A 21817-nucleotide genomic window follows, 5' to 3' on the forward strand; every position below is an offset into this window, starting at 1 on the left:
AGTTGAAGCAAACTTTCCATTCATATGTTTTAAAATAATCTCAAACATCCCAATCATTTGCTTAAAAAGACTTATTAATTGTGAATTTGTACCCAATTTTTGTCATAACCGTCCATCTATTGTTATGGAAAGTCCTCCACTTCGGATGGTTAAGATCGTTGCTTTATAGAATTAAGGTAAAAGAAGGTTATTACCATACTTTTGGAATAAACAGGAGTTTATTGGTAATACCACACCTCAATTTGTTTCTCTCCGGTCTTCTCACTGGTCGTTTAGGGTTTTGTAACTGTATCCCAATTTCAATGTTGCAGAGGCCTCTTTTCTCTCTTTATTTTAATCTCTCTCTCGTATCAGGGGCGATTAAGGTTCTCTTCTGACCTTATGTAGTAAGTATTGAATCTTTCTGTCTTGTTTCCCTGCTAGGTTTTTGTTGTTATTTAAAATTCAATCAATTGGGTATTTGAAGTGAGCCTTTCTTTTATAGAAAGATTGAAAAATTTAGGGTTTTAATGTTAGGGTTTAGTGTTCTTGGTTGAGATGGAATTCCCTTATTCCAGTAGAGAGAAGGGAGACAGTTTTTGGGCTTCTTCAGAACCTCAAATGGAGGAATTCACAGAAGAAGAGGAAGGGACAGGGGATCTGGTTTCGAATCTTGCTTCAGAGGTTCCATTTAGCGTCTCTGATCTTATGGATTTTGAATGTTATACTGAATTATGCTCTCCTTCAATAGTAGACCAAATTCCCTCTCCATTTGGTTTATCCTCCATTCAATCAACGCCTAGTAGATTTGTTTCCCCCCCACCATCAAATTTGAATGCGCCATATGCCGAAACCTATTCTGTAGAGGATGAGGATTACGTCAATGCAGGTGATGGAGATAAATCGACATTTCAACAAACTACTTGTACTCAATTTTGTTATCCATCCGATTCTTCCCACACCGATGAATTGATTATCAACAAAACAGTTAGCAATCTTAGTCCAGCCAATGTGTTTGATAAGGGGAAGAGTATCATTTCTAGCTCATCAGGGTGGTTGCTTGCTGAGAAGATGCTCCGAGCATTGTCATATTTTAAGGAATCTTCTGGTGGGGGGATTCTCGCACAAGTTTGGGTTCCTGTTAACCAAGGAGGTGAGTTTGTTTTAAGTACTTGTGATCAACCGTATTTGCTAGACCAAATGCTTGCTGGGTACCGTGAAGTGTCGAGGGGTTTTACATTCTCTGCATCAGAAGCTCCTGGTTCTTTCCCCGGGCTTCCTGGGCGAGTATTTATCTCTAGAATGCCTGAATGGACATCGAATGTTAACTATTACAGTAAGGCCGAGTTCTTGCGGGTCAATCACGCACTCAACCATGATGTCCGTGGAACTCTCGCTGTACCAATTTTTGATCCTCATGATCAGTCGTGCTGTGCCGTGTTGGAACTTGTCACGACTAAGGAAAAATCTAATTTTGATTCAGAGATGGAAAGTGTTTGCCATGCAATTCAGGTTGGATATACTTCTATTTGTTGCAATTAGTTCATCTTCCATGCATTCTCTTTTTATTCCACTATATGAGATATACTCCGAGGTTCTTACTCACATCTTCTTCATGCCAAACTACCAACTAATATATGATTTGTCCCTGTTAATTTTGTGTGGTTGAAACTTGAAACCAGAAATGCTCCCTACTCTTGAACTTCTATGGGTGTACACCGTTTATTGCAACCAACTCAACCAAATGTGTATCTTTTGATGCCCAATCCCATGATTTGCAATTGATGATAATAAATCTGAAATTGTAAGCTTTTTACCTGATGGTTCATTGCTGTGATTTTTAAAAGTTAGGGGTATCGCTGCTAATTTTTTTGCCAGGAGAAAGATTACAGTGAAATATCACGATTGCCGTTAGCAAATTATTGTATGGCCCAATAATATACACTAGGGACCTACATACATCCATATGTATACATTGTTGTAGTAGTTGTCAGTGGTATACTTATCTCTTAGTGTTTGCAATTATTATATGGCCAAAAAATATTTACTAGGACTTTCATACGTCCATATGTATACATTGTCGAAGTAGTTATCAGTGGTATACTAATCTCTTAGTGTTTGCAGGCTGTGGACTTAACGACAGTTGATGCTCGAGTTCATCAACAGCCACAGGTATTCTACGGCACTGTAAAAAAAATGAAAAAAGAATAATGATGTTAAACTTACGGATCTTTGAATTATTTGCCATGCTCTCTTGGCTTATCATATGATCATCCATTGATTTGCAGAACTTCTCAAAGAGCCAGAGAGCAGCCTTTGATGAGATAGTTGACGTCTTGAGAGCTGTTTGTCATGCCCATAGGTTACCATTGGCACTGACATGGATTGCTTGTTGTCAATGTGATGAATATAAGGCACAAACTTTACTGTGCATCCAGGAATCTGCATGTTATGTGAATGATAAACAGATGCATGGGTTCATGCATGCATGTGTCGAACATCATCTTGAGAAAGGGCAAGGCATTGCGGGAAGAGCACTTGAATCAAATCACCCTTTCTTCTCCTCTGATGTAAAAGGGTATAATATACGAGAATATCCACTTGCTCATCACGCACGCAAATTTGGTCTTAATGCGGCCGTTGCAATCAGGCTAAGGAGTACCTACACCGGCAATGATGACTACATATTAGAGTTCTTTCTTCCTGTCAATTGCAAAGTGGGGTCAGAACAACAGCTTTTGTTAAACAATCTCTCAATTACAATGCAGAGAATTTGTAAGAGTTTGAGAACAGTTTCAGATGCAGAATTAGTTGGGGCAGAAGAAAGCATAGTCCACAGTCAGAAGGGAGCCGAGATGACTTTCTCTTCTACTGACATCTTAGAGAATATCACTCAACCAACACTATCGGATAATGAACTAAATTCGAGGGTAAAGTTGGCCTCACAGATTCAAAAACCTGAGAGCGAAGAAAGAGAAGCCAATTTTTTTCTTGAACAGGTTCTGATCTTAGCCCTATATGATTTATAATTAATGGCTTTCAAGCATCCATAAACACTATTGAGTCGTGCGAATACATTCATTAGATTGAAGCACTCCCCATCTATTTTGTCAGTCGTTGTTACTTGATCTTTTTTGGAGACTCATAATAGAAATTTGTAAGAGCACGTTGTTTTATCATATTCAGTATGCTCCCATCAAGGTTTTAAATCTCGGTTTCCGTCATCAGCGAAACCGAAACGTTTCGGTACGAAATTTTGGATGAAATCTTGTAAAAGTTTCACCGAAATTTCCGAAATTTCGGGTGAAATTTTGTACTTAACCGAAACGTTTCACCGAAATTTCCGAAACGTTTCACCGAAACGAAATGTTTCATGTGCATTTCATTTCGTTTTCTGCCGAAATCGAAATATTTCAGCCGAAATGAAACGTTTCGGCCGAAATTTAAAACCATGGCTCCCATAAGCCTTATAGATTCGAACTCTTATTATCACTCAATTTACTGTATTTGTTTATAATAAATTTATTGGTACCATTTCAAAAAAAAAATAAAAATTTATTGGTGATGTGCCTTTCTCCATGCCCATATCTTACGCCAAATGTTCCAATTTAAATAGCTTTGAACCATTTTTCCAAGGGAAACAATATATTTACCTTGTAGCCAGAGTGCCATGAAAGCAATTACAAAGCACCCATTTGAAAATTCATCAAATCGTAGGATCACTTTGTGGGTGTGATAAAAAGTTAAGTAGTTGATATTGATGCCCCTTTTTTTACTAGGCCCCCCTTTTTAGTTTCATATAAAAGAAGGTACTAGTGAACAATATGCAATATCTACATATTTCTAGGAAGAATATACACATGCCATCCATGGTTTTAAATTTCCACCAAACCGACTTGAAATGACCGAAATGTTTCTATTTCCATTCTCACTTAAACCGAAACCGAAATTGAAACGACCATAATGCATACCGAAATTGAAACGACCATAATGCATACCGAAATTGAAACGCATACCGACACCAAAATCGTGTACCGGTGATATCTTATATCAGCATGTGTTACACCGTTATTTTTATATGAAGTGCATGAGAAGTGTGGTGTATGTATTAACGTGTAAACTTTTATATAAATTACATGCAAAATTTTGTATGTACTGAATTATCATACATGCGCTACAACACATGTAACTATGTGTTCGATGTCGTTAGGGTGCCTTGCTCATGTGATGGTTTCTAAGTGTGTATTTGTTCTTATTTTAGCATTTCCTGAAGTATCATATCTAAATTCAATCATTTGCACATATTTCCTTATGTTACATCGATTTTACAGAATTTCTACCAATATTTCCAATCAGAACCGAAATGTTTCAGTTTCTGTGGCATCCGAAACTGAAACCGAAATTTAAAACCTTGATGCCATCCCACTGCATCTTTAACTTGGATTTTCTGGTCAAGTAGTCAGAAGTTTTGTTAGGATTTGAGAGGAGCTCTATCTCTATGGAGTTTGGCTCGATATGAGTTTTGCTGGGTATGAAGCATTGCTATACAATACTAGGCTGGAGTTCCTCCTTATGAAATCGCCATCATCTTGCATCTATATTGAATTTGAAGAGGTGTCATCTTATTTCTAGATGTTGTTGATGCCTCGAGGGTTTCTCATAACCAAGGTCCAAATACGGTCTTAGTCAGCTTATAGGTCATACCAGCGGCACTTATATATCGATCATATTGGTGATGCCTCAGCGAATTGGGTGCTATAGGTTCTAATGGTCCTAAAAACAGAGCGATACACAATGTTTCAACCACATTTTGTATGTTACTTTTACTTCTACTGATTTTTGATATATTTATTTCAAGTAAAAACTGCTATTTGATAATTTAATGCCATTTATTTGATTTGTACTGTATTGACAGGCGTATCAACCACTTATTTGTTTGCTTGTTTCTCAAGTTTTTCTTGTTACTACTTGAACTGAAAATGTAGAATACTTATTTTAACTAAAGGAATGGTCAAGTAAACAATAAAAACAGGTTAAATACTAGCACAATTGCATGAGCACTAACAAGTACACTAGTAAGAAACAATCAAGAAAAACGGAAAGACAGTAAAATAAACAAGAATAAGCCTATAGACATTGTTCTAGGTCTAAGTTTCTAAAATATCAATAAATGAAAGATTATTCAGAAGTTAAAAGAAGCATGAAAAATGTAAAAATAAATAAATAAAAATAATAACATTTGATAGAAAATGGGCACATAAAAATAACCTCAACTTTGATGGCTCTAGCCTAGGGAACCCGGACCGGCCGGGGTGGGGGGTGTAAAAAAAAAATATCAAGAATAAGCCTATAGACATTGTTCTAGGTCTAAGTTAGAAACAATCAAGAAAAACGGAAAGACAGTAAAATAAACAAGAATAAGCCTATAGACATTGTTCTAGGTCTTGGTTTCTAAAATATCAATAAATGAAAGATTATTCAGAAGTTAAAAGAATCATGAAAAATGTAAAAAAAATAAAATATAAATAATAACATTTGATAGAAAATGGGCACATAGAAATAACCTCAACTTTGATGGCTCCAGCCTAGGGAACCCTGGACCGGCCGGGGTGGGGCGTGTCCTGAGAAATTAGTTAAGGAAGGTAATATTGGCCTTTGTGGGTCCCATAGGAGTGACAGATGCTACGGAAGCCAAGGTGCGTGCTGTGCACCAAGGTCTGAAGTTGTTGGAGAGAGACCGTCTAAACAATGTGGTGATTGAAGGAGACTTGCTGAATGCCATTCGATGGCTTAAGGGAGAGCAAAAGCCGCCAGGGAGATTTGATAGGTTATTCGATGAAATGCTTGATTGGGTGAGATCTTCATCTATAGTGTTCCAGCATGTCTGACGACCAGCTAACAAAGTGGCGGATAGTCATGCTAGAGATTGAGTATCCAAGGAAGCTCTAGCACTTTTTGACTCTCTTCCGCTGTGACCTTTTAGTTCCTTAAAGTCTTTTGCCTTATTTATCACTTTAGTATTCTTTGTTTTCGACCATCTCAGTCTCTCTTATTCAATAAAATTGGCTACCATTTTCAAAGAAAAGAAAAGAAAAGAAAATGGGCACAAAGATAATTACATACGTAAAGGCTGGACAATATCTTATCAATGCTTCGCTGCTTTGCGCGCGCCATAGTCATAAGTATATTCAGCCCATTGGAATCGGATTTTACATCAATTGGAGTACCTTAATCCGGACGACATATATATATATATATATATATATATATATATATATATATATATATATATATATTGTCAACTTTATTGACTGAACACTCATTTGGCCTTTGAACTATAGCTAATTGGTTGAGCTTTGCTCTATGCTGGATTCACTGTTCCTATGCCTGCTCGAACAAGAACTCTCGTGAATGAATGATCGATGGAAATTGCAAGATCTAATCTCTTACTATTTCAAGGGATTCGAGACATAAGAATGGAAGAAGCCATGGATGCACGTTAACCCCTATCCTTCCTTCCTAGCTTGAACATTGCCCCAGCTACTTTCCTCGGATTCTGGGGATGAAGCCATTCCCAAAGTAGTCAATCGCAGTGGCCTGTATATCTATGCCAGACCTACCGCGCTAAGAATTATCTAGAGTTGGTGCACTTAAGTCCCACTATAGGTCGAAGGCAAGGCGGCAGTGATTGATAAGTATAGGGCTAGGAAGCGCCTGCTAGTACCTGCTTCTCGTATGAGGCGTATTGAATTTGATTTGACCTTACGTCGAACTATAAGATCTAAAAATGGGGATACGTGCATCATATCCATAACATGTAGATCTCTTTCTCTAGAACAACGAAAAATTGCATACGTTAAATACAATGGAGAATAGAAATCTAAAAAAATAAAAATAAAAAAAGTAAACAAAATGAATAAAAAAGAACATGCATATTATGAGACGCTTAAGTTAGTAGATCTATTACAAAAATTTAAATAGTATTGTTTTCTATTTTTAAAACAGTCACAATACATTACGCATATATATATATATATATATATATATATATATATATATATATATATATATATAGAGAGAGAGAGAGAGAGAGAGAGAGAGAGAGAGAGAGAGAGAGAGAGAGAGGAAACTGTTGGTGAGCTAGCTTGCCCAATCACATGTTATGTATATATATATATGTGTGTGTGTGTGTGTGTGTGTGTGTGTGTGAGTGTGTGAGTATGTGTGTGTGTACATATATATATATATATATATATATATATATATATATATATATATATATATATATATATATATATGAGAAAAAAGAGTATACGCTTGAAGCGCATATGGGATGGTTCACTTGAAGAGAGAGGACGACTCCTATTGGCTGGTGTAGTGGGGCCAGGCTGGTGAAAAAAAATAAGATTCTTGCGTTATCGAGGGTGCGTCTTGGACGTACCCTCGACAAAAAAAACCCTAAAAGCTAGCTCGTACGCTCCTCTCTCTCTCTTCGAAGTGAGGCTGAAAAACCCTAAAAGCTCGTAAGCAGAGACGGAAAAACCTCACCAGGAAGATCTCTCCCCTCCGACCGAGCTTCTCCACGACGGAATAACCCCTTCAGGTTCGTACCTTCCTTATTTCAATCTTTATTACTTTTTTTTTCCAACAGCCCTATTTCATCTTATTTTCGTCAAATAGGGTTTACATGAAGGGTTTCTTGTTACTTTTTCACATAAAAATAGGGGTTCTTCTTCTTCCTTTCATAGGGTTTCATCTTATTTTGGTGAAATATGGTTTTTGCTGTTTTTATTTTCGATTCTCTCTCTCTCTCTCTCTCTCTCTCTCTCTGCTGTAATGTGGGTGCTGATGTTTTGGCTTGGTTGGTGTTTTCCATGCCATCTCTGCGGAAGAGAATCCCACCCTCAGGCTTTGTTCCCATCCAAAAGCAGAGGCATTTCTTCTTGTGTCATGGCTGTCTGGTTCTTGACGGCTAGTTTTGATTCTTGACGGCTAGTTTTGAGTGTTATGGTTTGGATTTGGATTTCTTTGTGCTGTAGATTTTTGTAAAGTCTTGCCATAATATTGCCTTTGTAGCCTCTGACGGATCCATGAACATTGCTTTGCTGTTTAATCTATAATTTCTGTGTAGTTCCTGGGTTTAAGTGTATAACCAATCATGCCTTTATTAATGTGCAATAATATGTATTTTTGGTTGTCGAACATCAATGGTAAAAAACTATATAGGCAATGGTTCATATTCACAAGAACAGTTATTGAAAATTAGGGTTAGGTTCTTTAACTCTTTTCCGCAGCATTTCTGGCTGTCTGCACTTTTTTTATTGCTGTGAATGGGAAAAAAAAGCAGAGAATGTGTTCATAAGATCTTTCCCATTTTGCCTGTGTCTATAATTTCTGACTCTCCAGTTGCATGTGGTGATGGTTTGTGATGAATTCTATGAGCTAAACAAAGTTGCCCCAAATGATTCACTTCTTCCCATTTGCTCACTCATTGAAGTAGAGAATGAGAAGTGTTGAAAAAGATGCCCTAGGATTACATGATTGGCATGAATTTTGGGTCATAACTGATCCAAATCAAAGCCTATAAAATGAAAGGTTCATATCAATCTAATTGTCATTAGCAAAGAGAGTTAGGGTCAGAAAAATCTGGAAGAAGATTTTTAGGGTTTGAAGTGGTTGTAATGTTTTTTGGGACTTAGCCCAGGAGGGATGCTTTAATTTTATATAGTTTCTCGATGAAGAATACCTCTCTGTTTGATATTATCGTCTTTGTTGATGACAATTAAGCTAGTGGATGCCGGCTTAACATTGAAACTTTCTTCTCAAGTGTATCCACTGGTTGGGTTGTTTTGTTGGAGCAAAACAATTGCTTAAAGTTTGTAACTCTTTCTCTTAACTGTTCATGTTTGTAATGCCGTAATCATTTTCCAAATAGAGAGCATACTCTTTTAAAGGTGGAGAGTTTAAAGTTTACTTACGAGTGTATATTCTGTTTAGAGAAGTGTATTAAATGGCATCTTCAAGCAACTACAGTGCTAATTCACGGGGCATGCAACCAACCTCGAATGAATGGGATTGTAAAGAGATGGCAGTTCGCAAAATTACTCGCAGTAACATAAACAACAATAGAGGCCAACTGTATTACATATGCGCCGGAAACAAAGTGAGTAATTTATTTGGTAGTTTTTATCTATTTATTTCTTAACATGTATAAATTCTAATGTTGGAAACGACATGGAGGGCTACACGTGTGAATATTTCGAATGGGCTGACCTTGATTTCCACGGTACTGAGTCAGCGACTTACCCAAGGATTCACAATCGACGAGCGCGTAACAGCACTCGAGAATGAGAATACCATGCGAAAGAATGAATTTAACATGTTTAAAGTGTTTGTAATTATGGGATTTATGTTTGTAATTATGGGGTTTATGTTTGTGTTTTTCGTGTGTCTTTCTACCTTTAGGTGAGTAGTAGTAGTATCCTTTTGTATGGTTCTACCTTTAGGTGAGTAGTAGTAGTATAAGTGATTGTATTAAGTGACATCAAACTCTGATTGTATTACTTATGGTTCATGCTTAATTTCTTAATATTATGGGTTTTGGATTACTTGACCATAGGTTACATGACAATGGGTCAGAGTGGAAGAACAGTAACCGCATTTATAAAGTCACTGAAAAATACCAAATGAGTTACTGTTCTTCCACTTTGACCCATTGTCATGTAACCTATGGTCAAGTAATCCAACACCCATAATATTAAGAAATTAAGTATGAACCATGAGTAATACAATCAGAGTTTGATGTCACCTAATACAATCACTTATACTACTACTACTCACCTAAAGGTAGAACCATACAAAAGGATACTACTACTACTCACCTAAAGGTAGAAAGACACACGAAAAACACAAACATAAACCCCATAATTACAAACACTTTAAACATGTTAAATTCATTCTTTCGCATGGTATTTTCATTCTCGAGTGTTGTTACGCGGTCTTCGATTATCCTATTTTCGCCATTGCCTTCTCGTCGATTGTGAATCCTTGCGTAAGTGGCTGACTCAGTACCGTCGAAATCAAGGTCAGCCCATTCGAAATATTCACACGTGTAGCCCTGCACGTCGTTTCCAACATTAGAATTTATACATGTTAAGAAATAAATAGATGAAAACTACCAAATAAAATACTCACTTTGTTTCTGGCGCATTTATAATACGGCCGGCCTCTATTGTTGTTTATGTTACTGCGAATAATTTTGCGAACTGCCGTCTCTTTACAATCACATTCCTTCAAGGTTGGTCGCATGCCCTTTGAATTAGCATTGTAGTTGCTTGAGGATGCCATTTCATATGCTTCTCTAAGCAGAATATACACTCGTAAGTGAACTTTAAACTCTCTACTTTTAAAAGAGTATGCTCTCTATTTGGAACATGATTACGGCATTACAAACATGAACAGTTAAGAGAAAGAGTTACAAACTTTAAGCAATTGTTTTACCCCAACAAAACAACCCTGCCAATGGATACACCTGAGAAGAAAGTTTCAATGTTAAGCCGACATCCACTAGCTTAATTGTCATCAACAAAGACGATAATATCAAACAGAGGTATTCTTCATCGAGAAACTATATAAAATTAAAGCATCCCTCCTGAGCTATGTCCCGAAAAACATTACAACCATGGATTAAAATTTCGGTTTCGGTACCGGTTTCGGACCCGTGAAATTTTGAAATTTCGACCGAAATTTCGGTCGAAATCCGGTACAACAAATAAAAGCCTATTTTATTCAATATTAAATTTCGGCCAAAATTTCTGTAATTTCGGTCAAATATTAAAATAATAAAAAAAAACAGGTTTTTTGGTTAAAATTTTGGAAAAAACGAAATTTTGCCCGAAAACAAAATTTCGGCCGAAATAAAATACCGTTTCGGATAAGTGTCATTTCGGTGTCGGTCTCCATCAAAATCCGAAATTTCGGATTTCGGTCGAAATTTAAAACCATGATTACAACCACTTCAAATCCTAAAAATCTTCTTCCAGATTTTTCTGACCCTAACAGATGTCACAGATGACTTATACTTGGCAGATATAGTTCATGTTGAGATGATCCTGCCGGTAGTCATTGTAGACGAGACCATCGATGCACATGGCAGTCCACTACTTCTCCGCTATTGTCAGTCGATCTTTGATTTGATACAAGATACTACTCTTCCACTCCGCCACATTTGTCGGGATGATTTACTTCTACTGAGTTACGTGCGGTGGATTGATTTTGACGACCTCCTACTCCTACTGCTAGAGTGGGTTATCTACATATTTGACCCAGGCGGACTACCACGATAGTGAGGCTGGTGGGGAACTCGAGGACGAGTTCTTTCAAGAAGGGGAGTTTGATGCAGGAGCATCCCCTTGGCATTCACTACATCGGCCCATATTTGCTCATTAGTATATGTGTTTCTTTTGTGTAGTGCTAGTTTAGTGATTTTAGTGGCTTTACTTGTGCTTTGATGTCATTTTTACACTAGTAGGGGTAGTTTGGGAAATTCTAGTTAAATTTAGGGGTATTCTAGAAATTTCATGTTGTATTAGGGGGTTGCCTATATAAAGCCTCTCTACTCTCATTTGTACTTAGTTTTTGAGATTTGAGATTTGAGATTGTAGAGATTCCTCCTTGGGAGAGAAATTAGAGAGAGATTTTTTTCTCCTATTTTATCCCTTGTGTTTCTTGAAAATTGAAAATTGAGACTAGGATTCTTCTAATCTTTTTCCCTTTTCTTCATCCAACTATCTTGTTTAATGCAAGATTATTTTCAGATTTAGGTGTTCTTGCATCCCCTTGTAAGAATCCAGATTTTCCACCGAAGATTTGATCACTTTTCGGCGAATCCGACGACGCTTTCGCGGCCACCTGCATCAGTTCTCCCTCAAAATTCGGTTACACCGATTTTTTTTTTACCAAAACTGAATTCGAAACCGGATAACCGAAGTTTGTGCAACCGAAAACGCACCGAATAATGGAATAACTGAACCAAAATAGGTGAAAACTAATTTTATTAAGCAAAGGAAATATACGGAAAAGAGACCACTGCCCATGAGGAGCAATAGGGAAAAACAAGGTAGGCAAAGCCCCATCACAAAAACCTACTTGATGTGATCGAGCCATTATCTCTTGCCATTTTAGCTTAGTTGCTATTTGTGGAGATCCCAATCTCTTGGTTTGAGTTTGATTTTTTATCATTGAAGTGACTAATTCTTGGAAATAAGGGGGCGTTGAGGACAAAGAAATTGTTGGAGTTACATCTAGAAATTCGGTTTATTCGGTTACACCGATTTTTTTACCAAAACCGAATTCGAAACCGGATAACCGAAGTTTGTGAAAAACACAACCGAAAATGCACCGAATAACGGCATAATTGAACCGAAATAGGTGAAAACTAATTTTATTAAGCAAAGAAAATGTACGGAAAAGAGCCCATTGCCCATGAGGGGCAGTAGTGAAAAACAAGGTAGGCAAAGCCCCATCACAAAAACCTACTTGATGTGGTCGAGCCATTATCTCTTGCCATTTTAGCTTAGTTGCTATTTGTGGAGACTTTTTTGAGCACTTTCTATTTTTGGAGAGTTTCTATTTTGGGATCATTAGCATTTTTAGTTAAGGTTTTAAATTTCGGTTTTGGTTTTGGTTTTTATCAGCATGGAAATGGAATCATTTCGGTTTCAATGAAAATTTCAGTGGAAATCTTGTAAAATCACGAAAACATATACAAACTTATGCAAATGATGAAATTTTAATATGAAACTTTGGGAAATGCTAGAATAAACACAAATACATACTTAGTAGTCAACACATAAGCAAGAAAGCCATCCATAATGGTTAATTGAATCTAACAACTAGTGACATGCGTTGGTCCCCATGCTGATCTGATATCCCATGCACAAGATAAGTTTACTTTGCTATGCAGTTTAATGATGTTGCCTACCAAATATTCATTCTCTACATTAATGAAATGAACTGAAATGCAAATCACAACATCTTTCTATTTTTTTTGTCGTTCCGATCATTTCAGTCGAATTTTGGGAATTTCGATCGAATTTCGAAAATTTCGTTTCAAGTGGGAATATTCGAAGGAAATAACATGGGAGGAATTCATGTAGATTTCGTTTCGGTGGAGATGGAAACATAAATATTTCGTCCGTATCAGTGAAATTTTGGGGAAATTTGAAACTATGTTTTTAGTAACCTAGATGCAGGGTGTTCACGTCAACTAGGGCTGATAACTCACTTTGTTATATTTGTCTCACACTCATACCTTTGACCATCGCCCACCTTTTAAACTTAAGTCACTCACTCGCTAAAGTTATTGAAGTTAAATGACTTACGAAGCATTTATCTCATTGGCCATTACATAGGAGGCGCATATTTTTCACCTAAACTCATATAAAGAGAGGCCTAAGGGGAAAGGAAACCTAACTTGGCATGAAGCCCCAAGCCCCCAACCCACCAAATAGCCGCCGTTTGGAGGGAGGCACTCTTTCTTGCTCTTTTCTTCTACTTCTCCTCCTTTGATCACCCCATGGACGCCTTTGGCATCGAAGGGTCACAGACCGACCATAGACCCTGTTCAATAAGTGGAATGCATTAGATGTACGCTGTGGCTTGCACCCCAGCCTCCCGAGTCCCGATTGCAACCAGTCCTTTTTCTCCACTTTTCTCCTTTCTTCTTCTTTCCACCCTCCTTCCCTGCTCCACAATTTGCGATCGATCCTGATTAGTCGTTCAGAGCCCCCCCACCCCCCAACTATTTTCCTTCCATAACAGCAGAGTCAGCAGTCCTATACACCCTGCTGCGGGCTACTGGCCCATATCTCTGCACTGTTATTCTCTTCCATAACAGCAGAGTCAGCAGCAGTCCTATACAACCTACTGCAGACTACTGCCCCATATCACCGCGCTGTCTCTCTAGCGGTTTTCCTGTAGGAGCAGTGTTTTACCCCCCCTCTTCGTCCCCGTGTTTCCACTTGCTTCCCATTCTCTTTTGCAGGCAGTCCTACCCTATTTCAGCACCCGTTCATCCTTTCTTTGCCACTTCTTTCGCCCTAGTGCTACTAGCCTTTTCTGACCTGCTGCCCTTATTGTTTCACCCACAAGAAGACTGCCGTCACATTACAATAGTCTTTACATTATCATATTATTTATCAATGGCCGCCAATTGAGACTGCTGCCCGGGGTGTGCATATATCGCCTTTTTCCCTCCGTGGCATGTGATACGGTGACTGCTACAGTCCTTGGACTGATTGGACTTCCGCGGCTTCACCCCCATCCCCACCGATACACACACCACCGGCTGAGATCTACTCCACTACAGCCGTTCCTGCCCAGATCTGTTTTCTTGCTACCTCACCTTGAGATCAACCCCCACCTATTCATTTTCCAACCTGAGATTTCTTATTATAGTATGGTGACTTTTTGGGCCCTAGTAGTGTAGTGTTTAATTCTTTTATAGATTTGATTTGATTTGTTGCCCATTATTATAAACCGCTTTATTTTCTTCGTGTGTGAATTTTTATTTGCATGGCTTCTTAAGAATGAACTTATGCTCATGGTGAATTATATCTAAGGCTAATATTGCACGTGAAGACTTCAAGCAAGCGAGAAATCATCTCGAGGGTTTAATTTGATTTGGAGTTGAGAACACTTGCTTTAATTTTAAGGTTTTTGGTTTTGAAAGGCTGCTTTATTTTTAAGGTTAGTCACTTTTTTTTCTTTTTTTTTTCTGAATGGTGTTTTAAGGTGGTGCCCGACCGTCAAGTCCTTGTGGGTGGTACGATAAAAGTACCACCTTGATGTTTGATCCAACATCAACATCTTAAAAAGTGAGCTGCTGTTGGATCAAACATCAAGCGTGGTACCGCCCATAAGGGACTTGACGGTCGGTCACCATATAAAAACTCAATAACTTGTGCTCCAATAGTTATCTGGAAGAACCCATGAACCCTAGGTTTGCATCACTACTCCATAACAATACTACATATGCTTTGCCACTTTGCCAAGCAATATGACTTTAAAATTGTCTTCCCCTATGATTTTGCTGACACTTCGAATTTATTGCCGACTCACGTGTCCTGCCGTGTCCGACACGACACGGATGTCCACACGTGTCGACACTCCTTTGGACACTTTTACTTGTATTGCAGGAAGTGTTAAGACTTAATGTGGGTGTGTGGACATGTTTTTGTACCGTGTCAAGTGTGACATTCTGTTTTTTTATTGAATATTGTGTTTACCTCATTTAGACAATTCGTATCCATGTTGAAACTGGACACATGAATCCATATCTACAAATCATTATTACATATATTTTCTATTTTAGCCATGTCCCCGTTTCTAAAGTTTGGGGGTTTGCCGTGTCCGACACTCCGTGTCCGTGTCGACATGCGACACTCGTGTCCGTGTCCACAGATCATAGGTCTTCCCTAAATGTATGGGAAGTTGGGAACTACACGACCAACAATACATTTTGATAATGGGCTCTTAATCTCTTTAAATCTGTATGGAAGTCCCCTAGGGGGAATGTAATCCTTCTTTAGTTGTAAGGTTCTCTCTAGCTAATCATATTCTGGAAATATCATCCCTTGGAATGAAAGGTCAGTAAACAGAAGCATAATGTAGATTTCTGACTCTTTGCATATGAGTAGTGGGTAGTGTCATGCTATGTAAACAAGGAATGTACATTGTAGGCACAATGCAAGGCCTTATGGTGTGAGTTCCTTGAGCTTGTGTTCCCTCAATGATGCATCCCTTTGCAGTGATTGCGGGGCGTTCATAATGACTAGAGGGGTCAAAGACCAAGGAGTTATTTATACCAAGCAACTTCTTATGACTATATCCAATCTCTCTGTTTTTTTAAATGGTAACTATATTCAATCACTTGGTCAATGTGGAATGGAAAAAGAATTTCATGTTAATCCTTTTGGGAAGGGAGATTAGGGAAATCCTATGGATTGTTGCTTTCTCCATACCTTCATGAAAGTAAGAAAAAAATGCTCGAATAACACCATCCCTTTGTCACCCCAGAATGAAAGGGGTGATCTTGTAGTTCTTCACAATCAGAAATCAAATCAAATCAAAAGAATAAAAAAGGACAAGAATTTTTATTTTTTTAACTACAACTATAAATATTAGTCCTAAGGAGACAAGTTTTGATGATAAAAGATCAGAATCACAGAAACCTATTTGGTAGCATTAGGATTGAAATTTCAGTTTCGAAAACGAAATTTCGGCGGCAATTATGGTTTCAGTGGAAATTTCGGTGAAAATCTTATAATTTAAGCTGAAATTTTTAAATTTCGGTTTCGGTTTTAAATTTCGGTCCTGGCCGAAATCCGAAATTTCGGTATTCCGGCCAAAATTTAAAACCATGTTTGGTAGAGATGAAATAAATTCCCAATTAATGCATAAATGAGACTATTTTATAAAACATTTTATTGATTTTGTGGCGATAGGAATGAACAGGAACAAATAAGTTTAGCCACTGTAATAAGGATAACAATTGTCATTCCAAATAGGCCCCGTCCCAAATTTTATTTATTCTGAAAAGTTCAGGAATAATATGTACAACAGATTGAAATGACTGGCATTATCATTTTATTTTTATTCCTGATCAGAAAAATACATTTTTATGGAAAAGAAAGTAAAAATCAGAAGAACTTTGAGTAGTGGGTGTAGACTTACAATCCAAGTTCATCTAAGATCTGATTTGCGATGAAGTGGAAATCCACTCAAGTTTTTTTTAGGCGTATGTCAAGCCTTTGCCATAGTTAAATAGAAAACAAGATCTCACTGGTCAGGGAGTTTAAAATCTTGGAATCACAAAAAAAAATAGATGAGAAGAAATGAAGAGAATTAGAGAAAAAGATTCAGAAATACCTTTGATAGAAAAGAAGGATAGAATCACTGAGGCATCACACAAAGGTCTACCTTGGGTCATGGTTTTAAATTTCCATCGAAACTGACATGAAATAATCGAAATATTTCTATTTCCATCCCCATCGACACTGAAACCGAAATGATTGAAATACGCAAACCAAAATTATAAGTGTAATAGTGGTATATTATATTAGTATACTCAACTCAACTAAGCCTTTGTCCCAAACTAGTTGCGGTCGGCTAATGAATCCTTTAGAAAATTTTCATGAAGAAGGTGAAAGGATCTACCCGGCTCAAATTGACTAAGTCTAATCCTGACATTAGTTGGATTCGTCTACATGGATCATTTTCTTCCATTCTATCCTATCCAGGGTCATGTTCTCTGTTATGTTCCTAGCCCTCAAGTCTTTCCTCACTGTTTCTACCCAAGATGGTTTGGGCATATCCAACGTAGGCCTTTGGATGCTCCAGTGAGAAGAAGTGACTTGTAATCATATTAGTATATATTACGTAATTACAATTATATGAATTTCATGCAAAATGTGCCGCATATATTATGTATAAATGTTTATATGAATTATATGTGAAATTTCGTTTGTACTAAATTATCAAACATGTGTGACAATGCATGTATTTAAACCATTACGGATGGTTTTCTTCCCTACGTGATGATTTCTATGTATTTATTTGTGCTTATTCAAACCTTTCCTAAAGTTTCATCTTTAAATTCTATCATTTGCACATGTTTTCATTATTTCCATTAAGATTTCCAACCGGAACTGAAATGTTTCTGTTTCCATGGAGACCAAAACTGAAATCAAAATTTAAAACCTTGCCTAGGGCATTACACCATTAGGGTTGTCGATGCCTCACACCGACACATAGAGAATAATGCATCCAAGGTTGCACAAGCAAGGAGTTTTCTTTGATTCATATCATAAGTTGATGGCTTAGAGAGACACTACTGATATTCACACTACCATGTTTGGATACTTGCACTAACTCACCTTGTCTTTTATTATTTAACCAGATGTCAAAGGTTATTACAATTCCCAAAAAGTGCTCAGAAGCCAATTAAAAAAGAAATAGTATTGCCAATATCACTAGCGCGTGGGCACACAGATGTGTGTGTGTGTGTGTGTGTGTGTGTTTAGACTCACGAATCCACAAAATACTTTCCCTTCCCTCACTAAACTCTACAACTTTAAGTGTATATTTATATGAATTACTATGGATGGTTCTCTTGCTTATGTGATGGTTTCTAAGTATGTATTATATATGAATTACATGTGAAATTTGGTGTGGTGCTGCGAATCTGGTTATTTCTATCTCATGGCAGCGGCCTTCTGATTCCTTTATTGTGTTGTGGCTATTTAGAGCGTCTGAGGAGATGAGTCCCATTTTAGATGAGCAAGCTTCAATAGAAATATGTGCAAGATGTCATTAGATAATATTGTAATTTATCACTATTTTGATTTTTTTTATAAATACCTCAGTAAATCAATGACCTGCAGTATATGTGCTGGAACTTTGCGACAAATCATTCGGCTTAATATACTTTGGCAGGAGTCATTAACTTCAGTGAAAACATGTTTGGGCTGAAAGCTGGATAATCCTTATCAGAAGCAACTTGGGCATGAACAATCCAATCATATCTAGTGTTTTTTTCAGTTTGGTCGGCTGGCTGTTTGTACAAAAAAATTCATTCCAAACTTAGAAAGTGCATAACCTCATGCATCGTCTTTAAACAATGATTTGAGTGATTTATATGATTATGAAGTGGTACAATGTTCTGATACTATGTTAACTCTCTCTGTTACAGGAGTCACCTGGTTCAAGGAGACAACTGGAGAAAAAGCGTAGTACAGCAGAAAAGAACATTAGCTTGAGTGTTCTTCAGCAGTATTTTTCAGGGTCTCTCAAGGATGCTGCAAAAAGCATTGGGGGTGATACTTTTGTTTGCATCAACATGTTAACTATTTAATGACTTTCTGCTTTGTTTATTATTAAAAAAAAAAATGTAAGTTTCTTCTGAATATGATATAAAAAAACAGTTTCTTCTGAATAAAAAAGAGCTTACCATAACACGGAAGAGCCCGTACCTCAATTTTGCTTCATGAGGCTGACTGTTTATTAAATTTTTGTTTGTTTCTTGTTTTTGCAGTTTGCCCTACTACGCTGAAACGGATTTGCAGACAACATGGGATTTCAAGATGGCCATCTCGCAAGATAAACAAGGTGAACCGGTCATTGAGGAAAATCCAGATGGTGATGGAATCTGTGCAAGGAGTAGAGGGCGCATTGAAGTACGACCCTGTTACCAGGGGTTTTGTTGCTGGACCCTCCAGTGCCCTAGGTCTAGAATCTTGCAGCAACATTTTCTCTTCTCAGAAAAACTCGGGAGCAAGAAACCCAGAGTCAGCTTCAGATGTAATGCCAACTGTATCCTTTATTCATTCTATCGAGGGAGAGCAGTTCTCAGTGAAGTTGGAAAGTGATGACATGAAATCCTTGGGCAACACAATACTCTCTGATACACGTAAGGGTGACAAAGACAAAGTCAGTGTGCCTTCAGTTGATAGTTGTGATGAATCCAAGTTATCTGCTTTAGAAACTGGATCGCCTTCTCATCTTGCAAAAGAGAGATGCAGCCCATGGGCTTCTAGCAAAGGTGATTTGACTTCGGAGAGCTCGATCTCTCATCGCACTTCTAAAGCGTATGAAAGGGATAGTGGGCTCGATGTAGATGATAGTGTAGTAGACCACAACCAAGCCACTTCATCTGGCATGACGGATTCTTCAAATAGTTCAGGCTCAACTATGAATGCGAGTGCATCATCAAGCTCCCCAACCATGAGTGTGCAAAGACATTCGACAAGTGAGTCATACTTGAGAGATGGTGGGTCCATGGTAACAGTGAAGGCTACTTACAAAGAAGATACGGTGAGATTCAAGTTCATGCTGCTGATGGGTTATTTTCACTTGTTTGAGGAAATTAGGAAGAGGTTCAAATTACCTACGGGGGCATTCCAACTCAAGTATCTGGACGATGAAGAAGAGTGGGTGATTTTGGCGAGCGACTCTGATTTGCAGGAGTGCACTGAGATCTTGGAGTCTGTTGGGTCTCGTAGTGTTAAGCTTCTCGTCCGTGATTTGACTTCTACTGAAAGTAGCTCTGCGAGTCGTAATTACTTGATGACTGGGTCATGACAGGGGGAGGCTCACAAGTTGTAGCCTTGGGCACATGCCCTCGCAGAGTTCAGAGTTTCGACTTGTGTATCTGTTGTGTGTACTTTAGAATTTTTTCATTTGGATACAGTCTCAGGACAAGTCTTACAGGGGGGTTACAGTCAAGGAGGAGTGGCGTGGAGGGTGAAACCCCATACATAGTATGTATGTACACCTAGAGATTTTTAATGCAAGTTTTTTCTGTTTTAAGGGGCTACTACTGGTTCTTCAGCGTGCTATGTCCATTGTACAGTCCAGTATGTACAGTGCTGCTTTATATACTTAATAAAGGCAGTGATCAATGGGATTTTTGGCTATAGATGTAAATGTTCTGTAGTCACTTCTTGGAAGAATGAAAATCCTCTTGCATATTTGCATTCCCCTTGTTAAGGAACAAACCATATTTTAGGCATTACATTTTTTGTAATTACTCGGATAATTACATTCATTTCTACAGTCAGATTTAATATCTTAGTGTTTTTAGCAGGTCATTTTCAGCTATCTTTTGAGGAAATTGTTTTGAATAGAAATTAGAGTGTTCTGCATCTGTATGGTATTGGGTCCTATTTGTGATTGATCTGAACCATCCATTTGATATGCCTTGCTCTCAATCTTATACGACCCCAAATCAACGACAATTATCCATTCATAACATCTAATAATGTGTGTAATTGTTTTCGAATGTGAACGATTGCCTATATGTAATATTTGATTGTCCATCTTGGGAATTAAGGTAATAAGAGAAAGTGGAAAAATTATTTTAACACAATCTCATTACATAGAGAAAGTGTGAAGAAAATTTAATTGTTTTGATTGTGAACCAAGTGATATACCCATTGACTTTAATAAAAAAATTAGAGAAGAATAATGGTAAATCTCTTAATCACCCTGAATATGCTAAAATTATTGGGAGTCTAATGTATGCAATGACATGTACTAGACCCGATATAGCATATGCTGTAAGTACTTTAAGTAGATTTACCAGTAATCCTAACTCTGAGCATTGGAATGAAATATTTAGAATATTAAGATATCTAAAGAGTACAATAAATTATGGATTACAGTATTGTGGTACTCCTTCCATACTTGAATGTTATATTGGTGCAAATTGGATATTTGGTAAGGATTATAAATCTACTAGTGGATGGTTGCTTACTTTGGGTGGTGGAGTTGTTTCTTGGTCATCAAAGAAACAAAAGTGTATTACTATGTCTTCAATGGATCAGAGTACATTTCTATGTCTCTAGCAGGTAAAGATGTTATATGGATGAGGCGATTGTTAAGGAATATGCCATTCCTTGAAAAATCTATTCAAACCAGTGACATTATATTGTGATAATAAGTCAGCAATATATTTTGCGACTAATAAACGCTTTACAAGCGAATCAAGACATATCTCAATGACATATCATCATATTCGAAAATTAGTAAAGAAGGGAAAGGTGTTGTTGCAATATCTTATGTAATGACCCGGTCCTACAAAATGCCTATAAAGATACAAAACCTTAATTAAATCTAGACCGTAGATCTTTTGATCGAATATTAACGGCTAGATCTTCGATTTTGAGTTTTTAGACCATAGGATATGTAAATTAGATATTGGATCGATCCCCAATCTGTAAGATTCTTGTGTATTTCCTATCCTGTATTAGATTAAACAATCTTAAAAATCAACGGTCAT

The 21817-nt window shown here is 37.5% G+C and overlaps 1 protein-coding gene across 2 annotated transcripts; it reads left to right on the forward strand.

Annotated features, from left to right (window-relative positions):
• The first annotated feature begins 211 nt into the window (after window positions 1-211).
• Window positions 212-20455, forward strand: LOC143860693 (protein NLP2-like). Of its 2 annotated transcripts, XM_077371474.1 has the most exons (6): window positions 212-386; window positions 517-1491; window positions 2104-2151; window positions 2268-2978; window positions 18731-18854; window positions 19073-20455. In XM_077371474.1, exons 2-6 carry the CDS (start codon window positions 538-540, stop codon window positions 20116-20118), a joined length of 2883 nt encoding a protein of 960 aa, XP_077227589.1. In that variant the 5' UTR covers window positions 212-386; window positions 517-537; the 3' UTR covers window positions 20119-20455. The 2 variants fall into 2 exon arrangements, with proteins under 2 accessions (XP_077227589.1, XP_077227588.1); XM_077371473.1 differs by having other exon boundaries at window positions 212-1491.
• The last annotated feature ends 1362 nt before the right edge of the window (window positions 20456-21817 follow it).

Source organism: Tasmannia lanceolata, unplaced genomic scaffold (assembly GCF_043159265.1).
Source record: "Tasmannia lanceolata isolate RefF3 unplaced genomic scaffold, GAP_Taslan_0.1 ptg000037l, whole genome shotgun sequence".
Classification (NCBI taxonomy): Eukaryota; Viridiplantae; Streptophyta; class Magnoliopsida; order Canellales; family Winteraceae; genus Tasmannia; species Tasmannia lanceolata.

Excerpts from the sequence above, each read along its gene's own strand:
- LOC143860693 (XM_077371473.1), top strand. The coding sequence starts at position 538 with ATGGAATTCCCTTATTCCAGTAGAGAGAAGGGAGACAGTTTTTGGGCT. Across the intron at positions 1,492-2,103 it reads GTGTTTGCCATGCAATTCAG|GCTGTGGACTTAACGACAGT; the intron begins GTTGGATATACT and ends TAGTGTTTGCAG. Across the intron at positions 2,979-18,730 it reads CCAATTTTTTTCTTGAACAG|GAGTCACCTGGTTCAAGGAG; the intron begins GTTCTGATCTTA and ends TCTCTGTTACAG.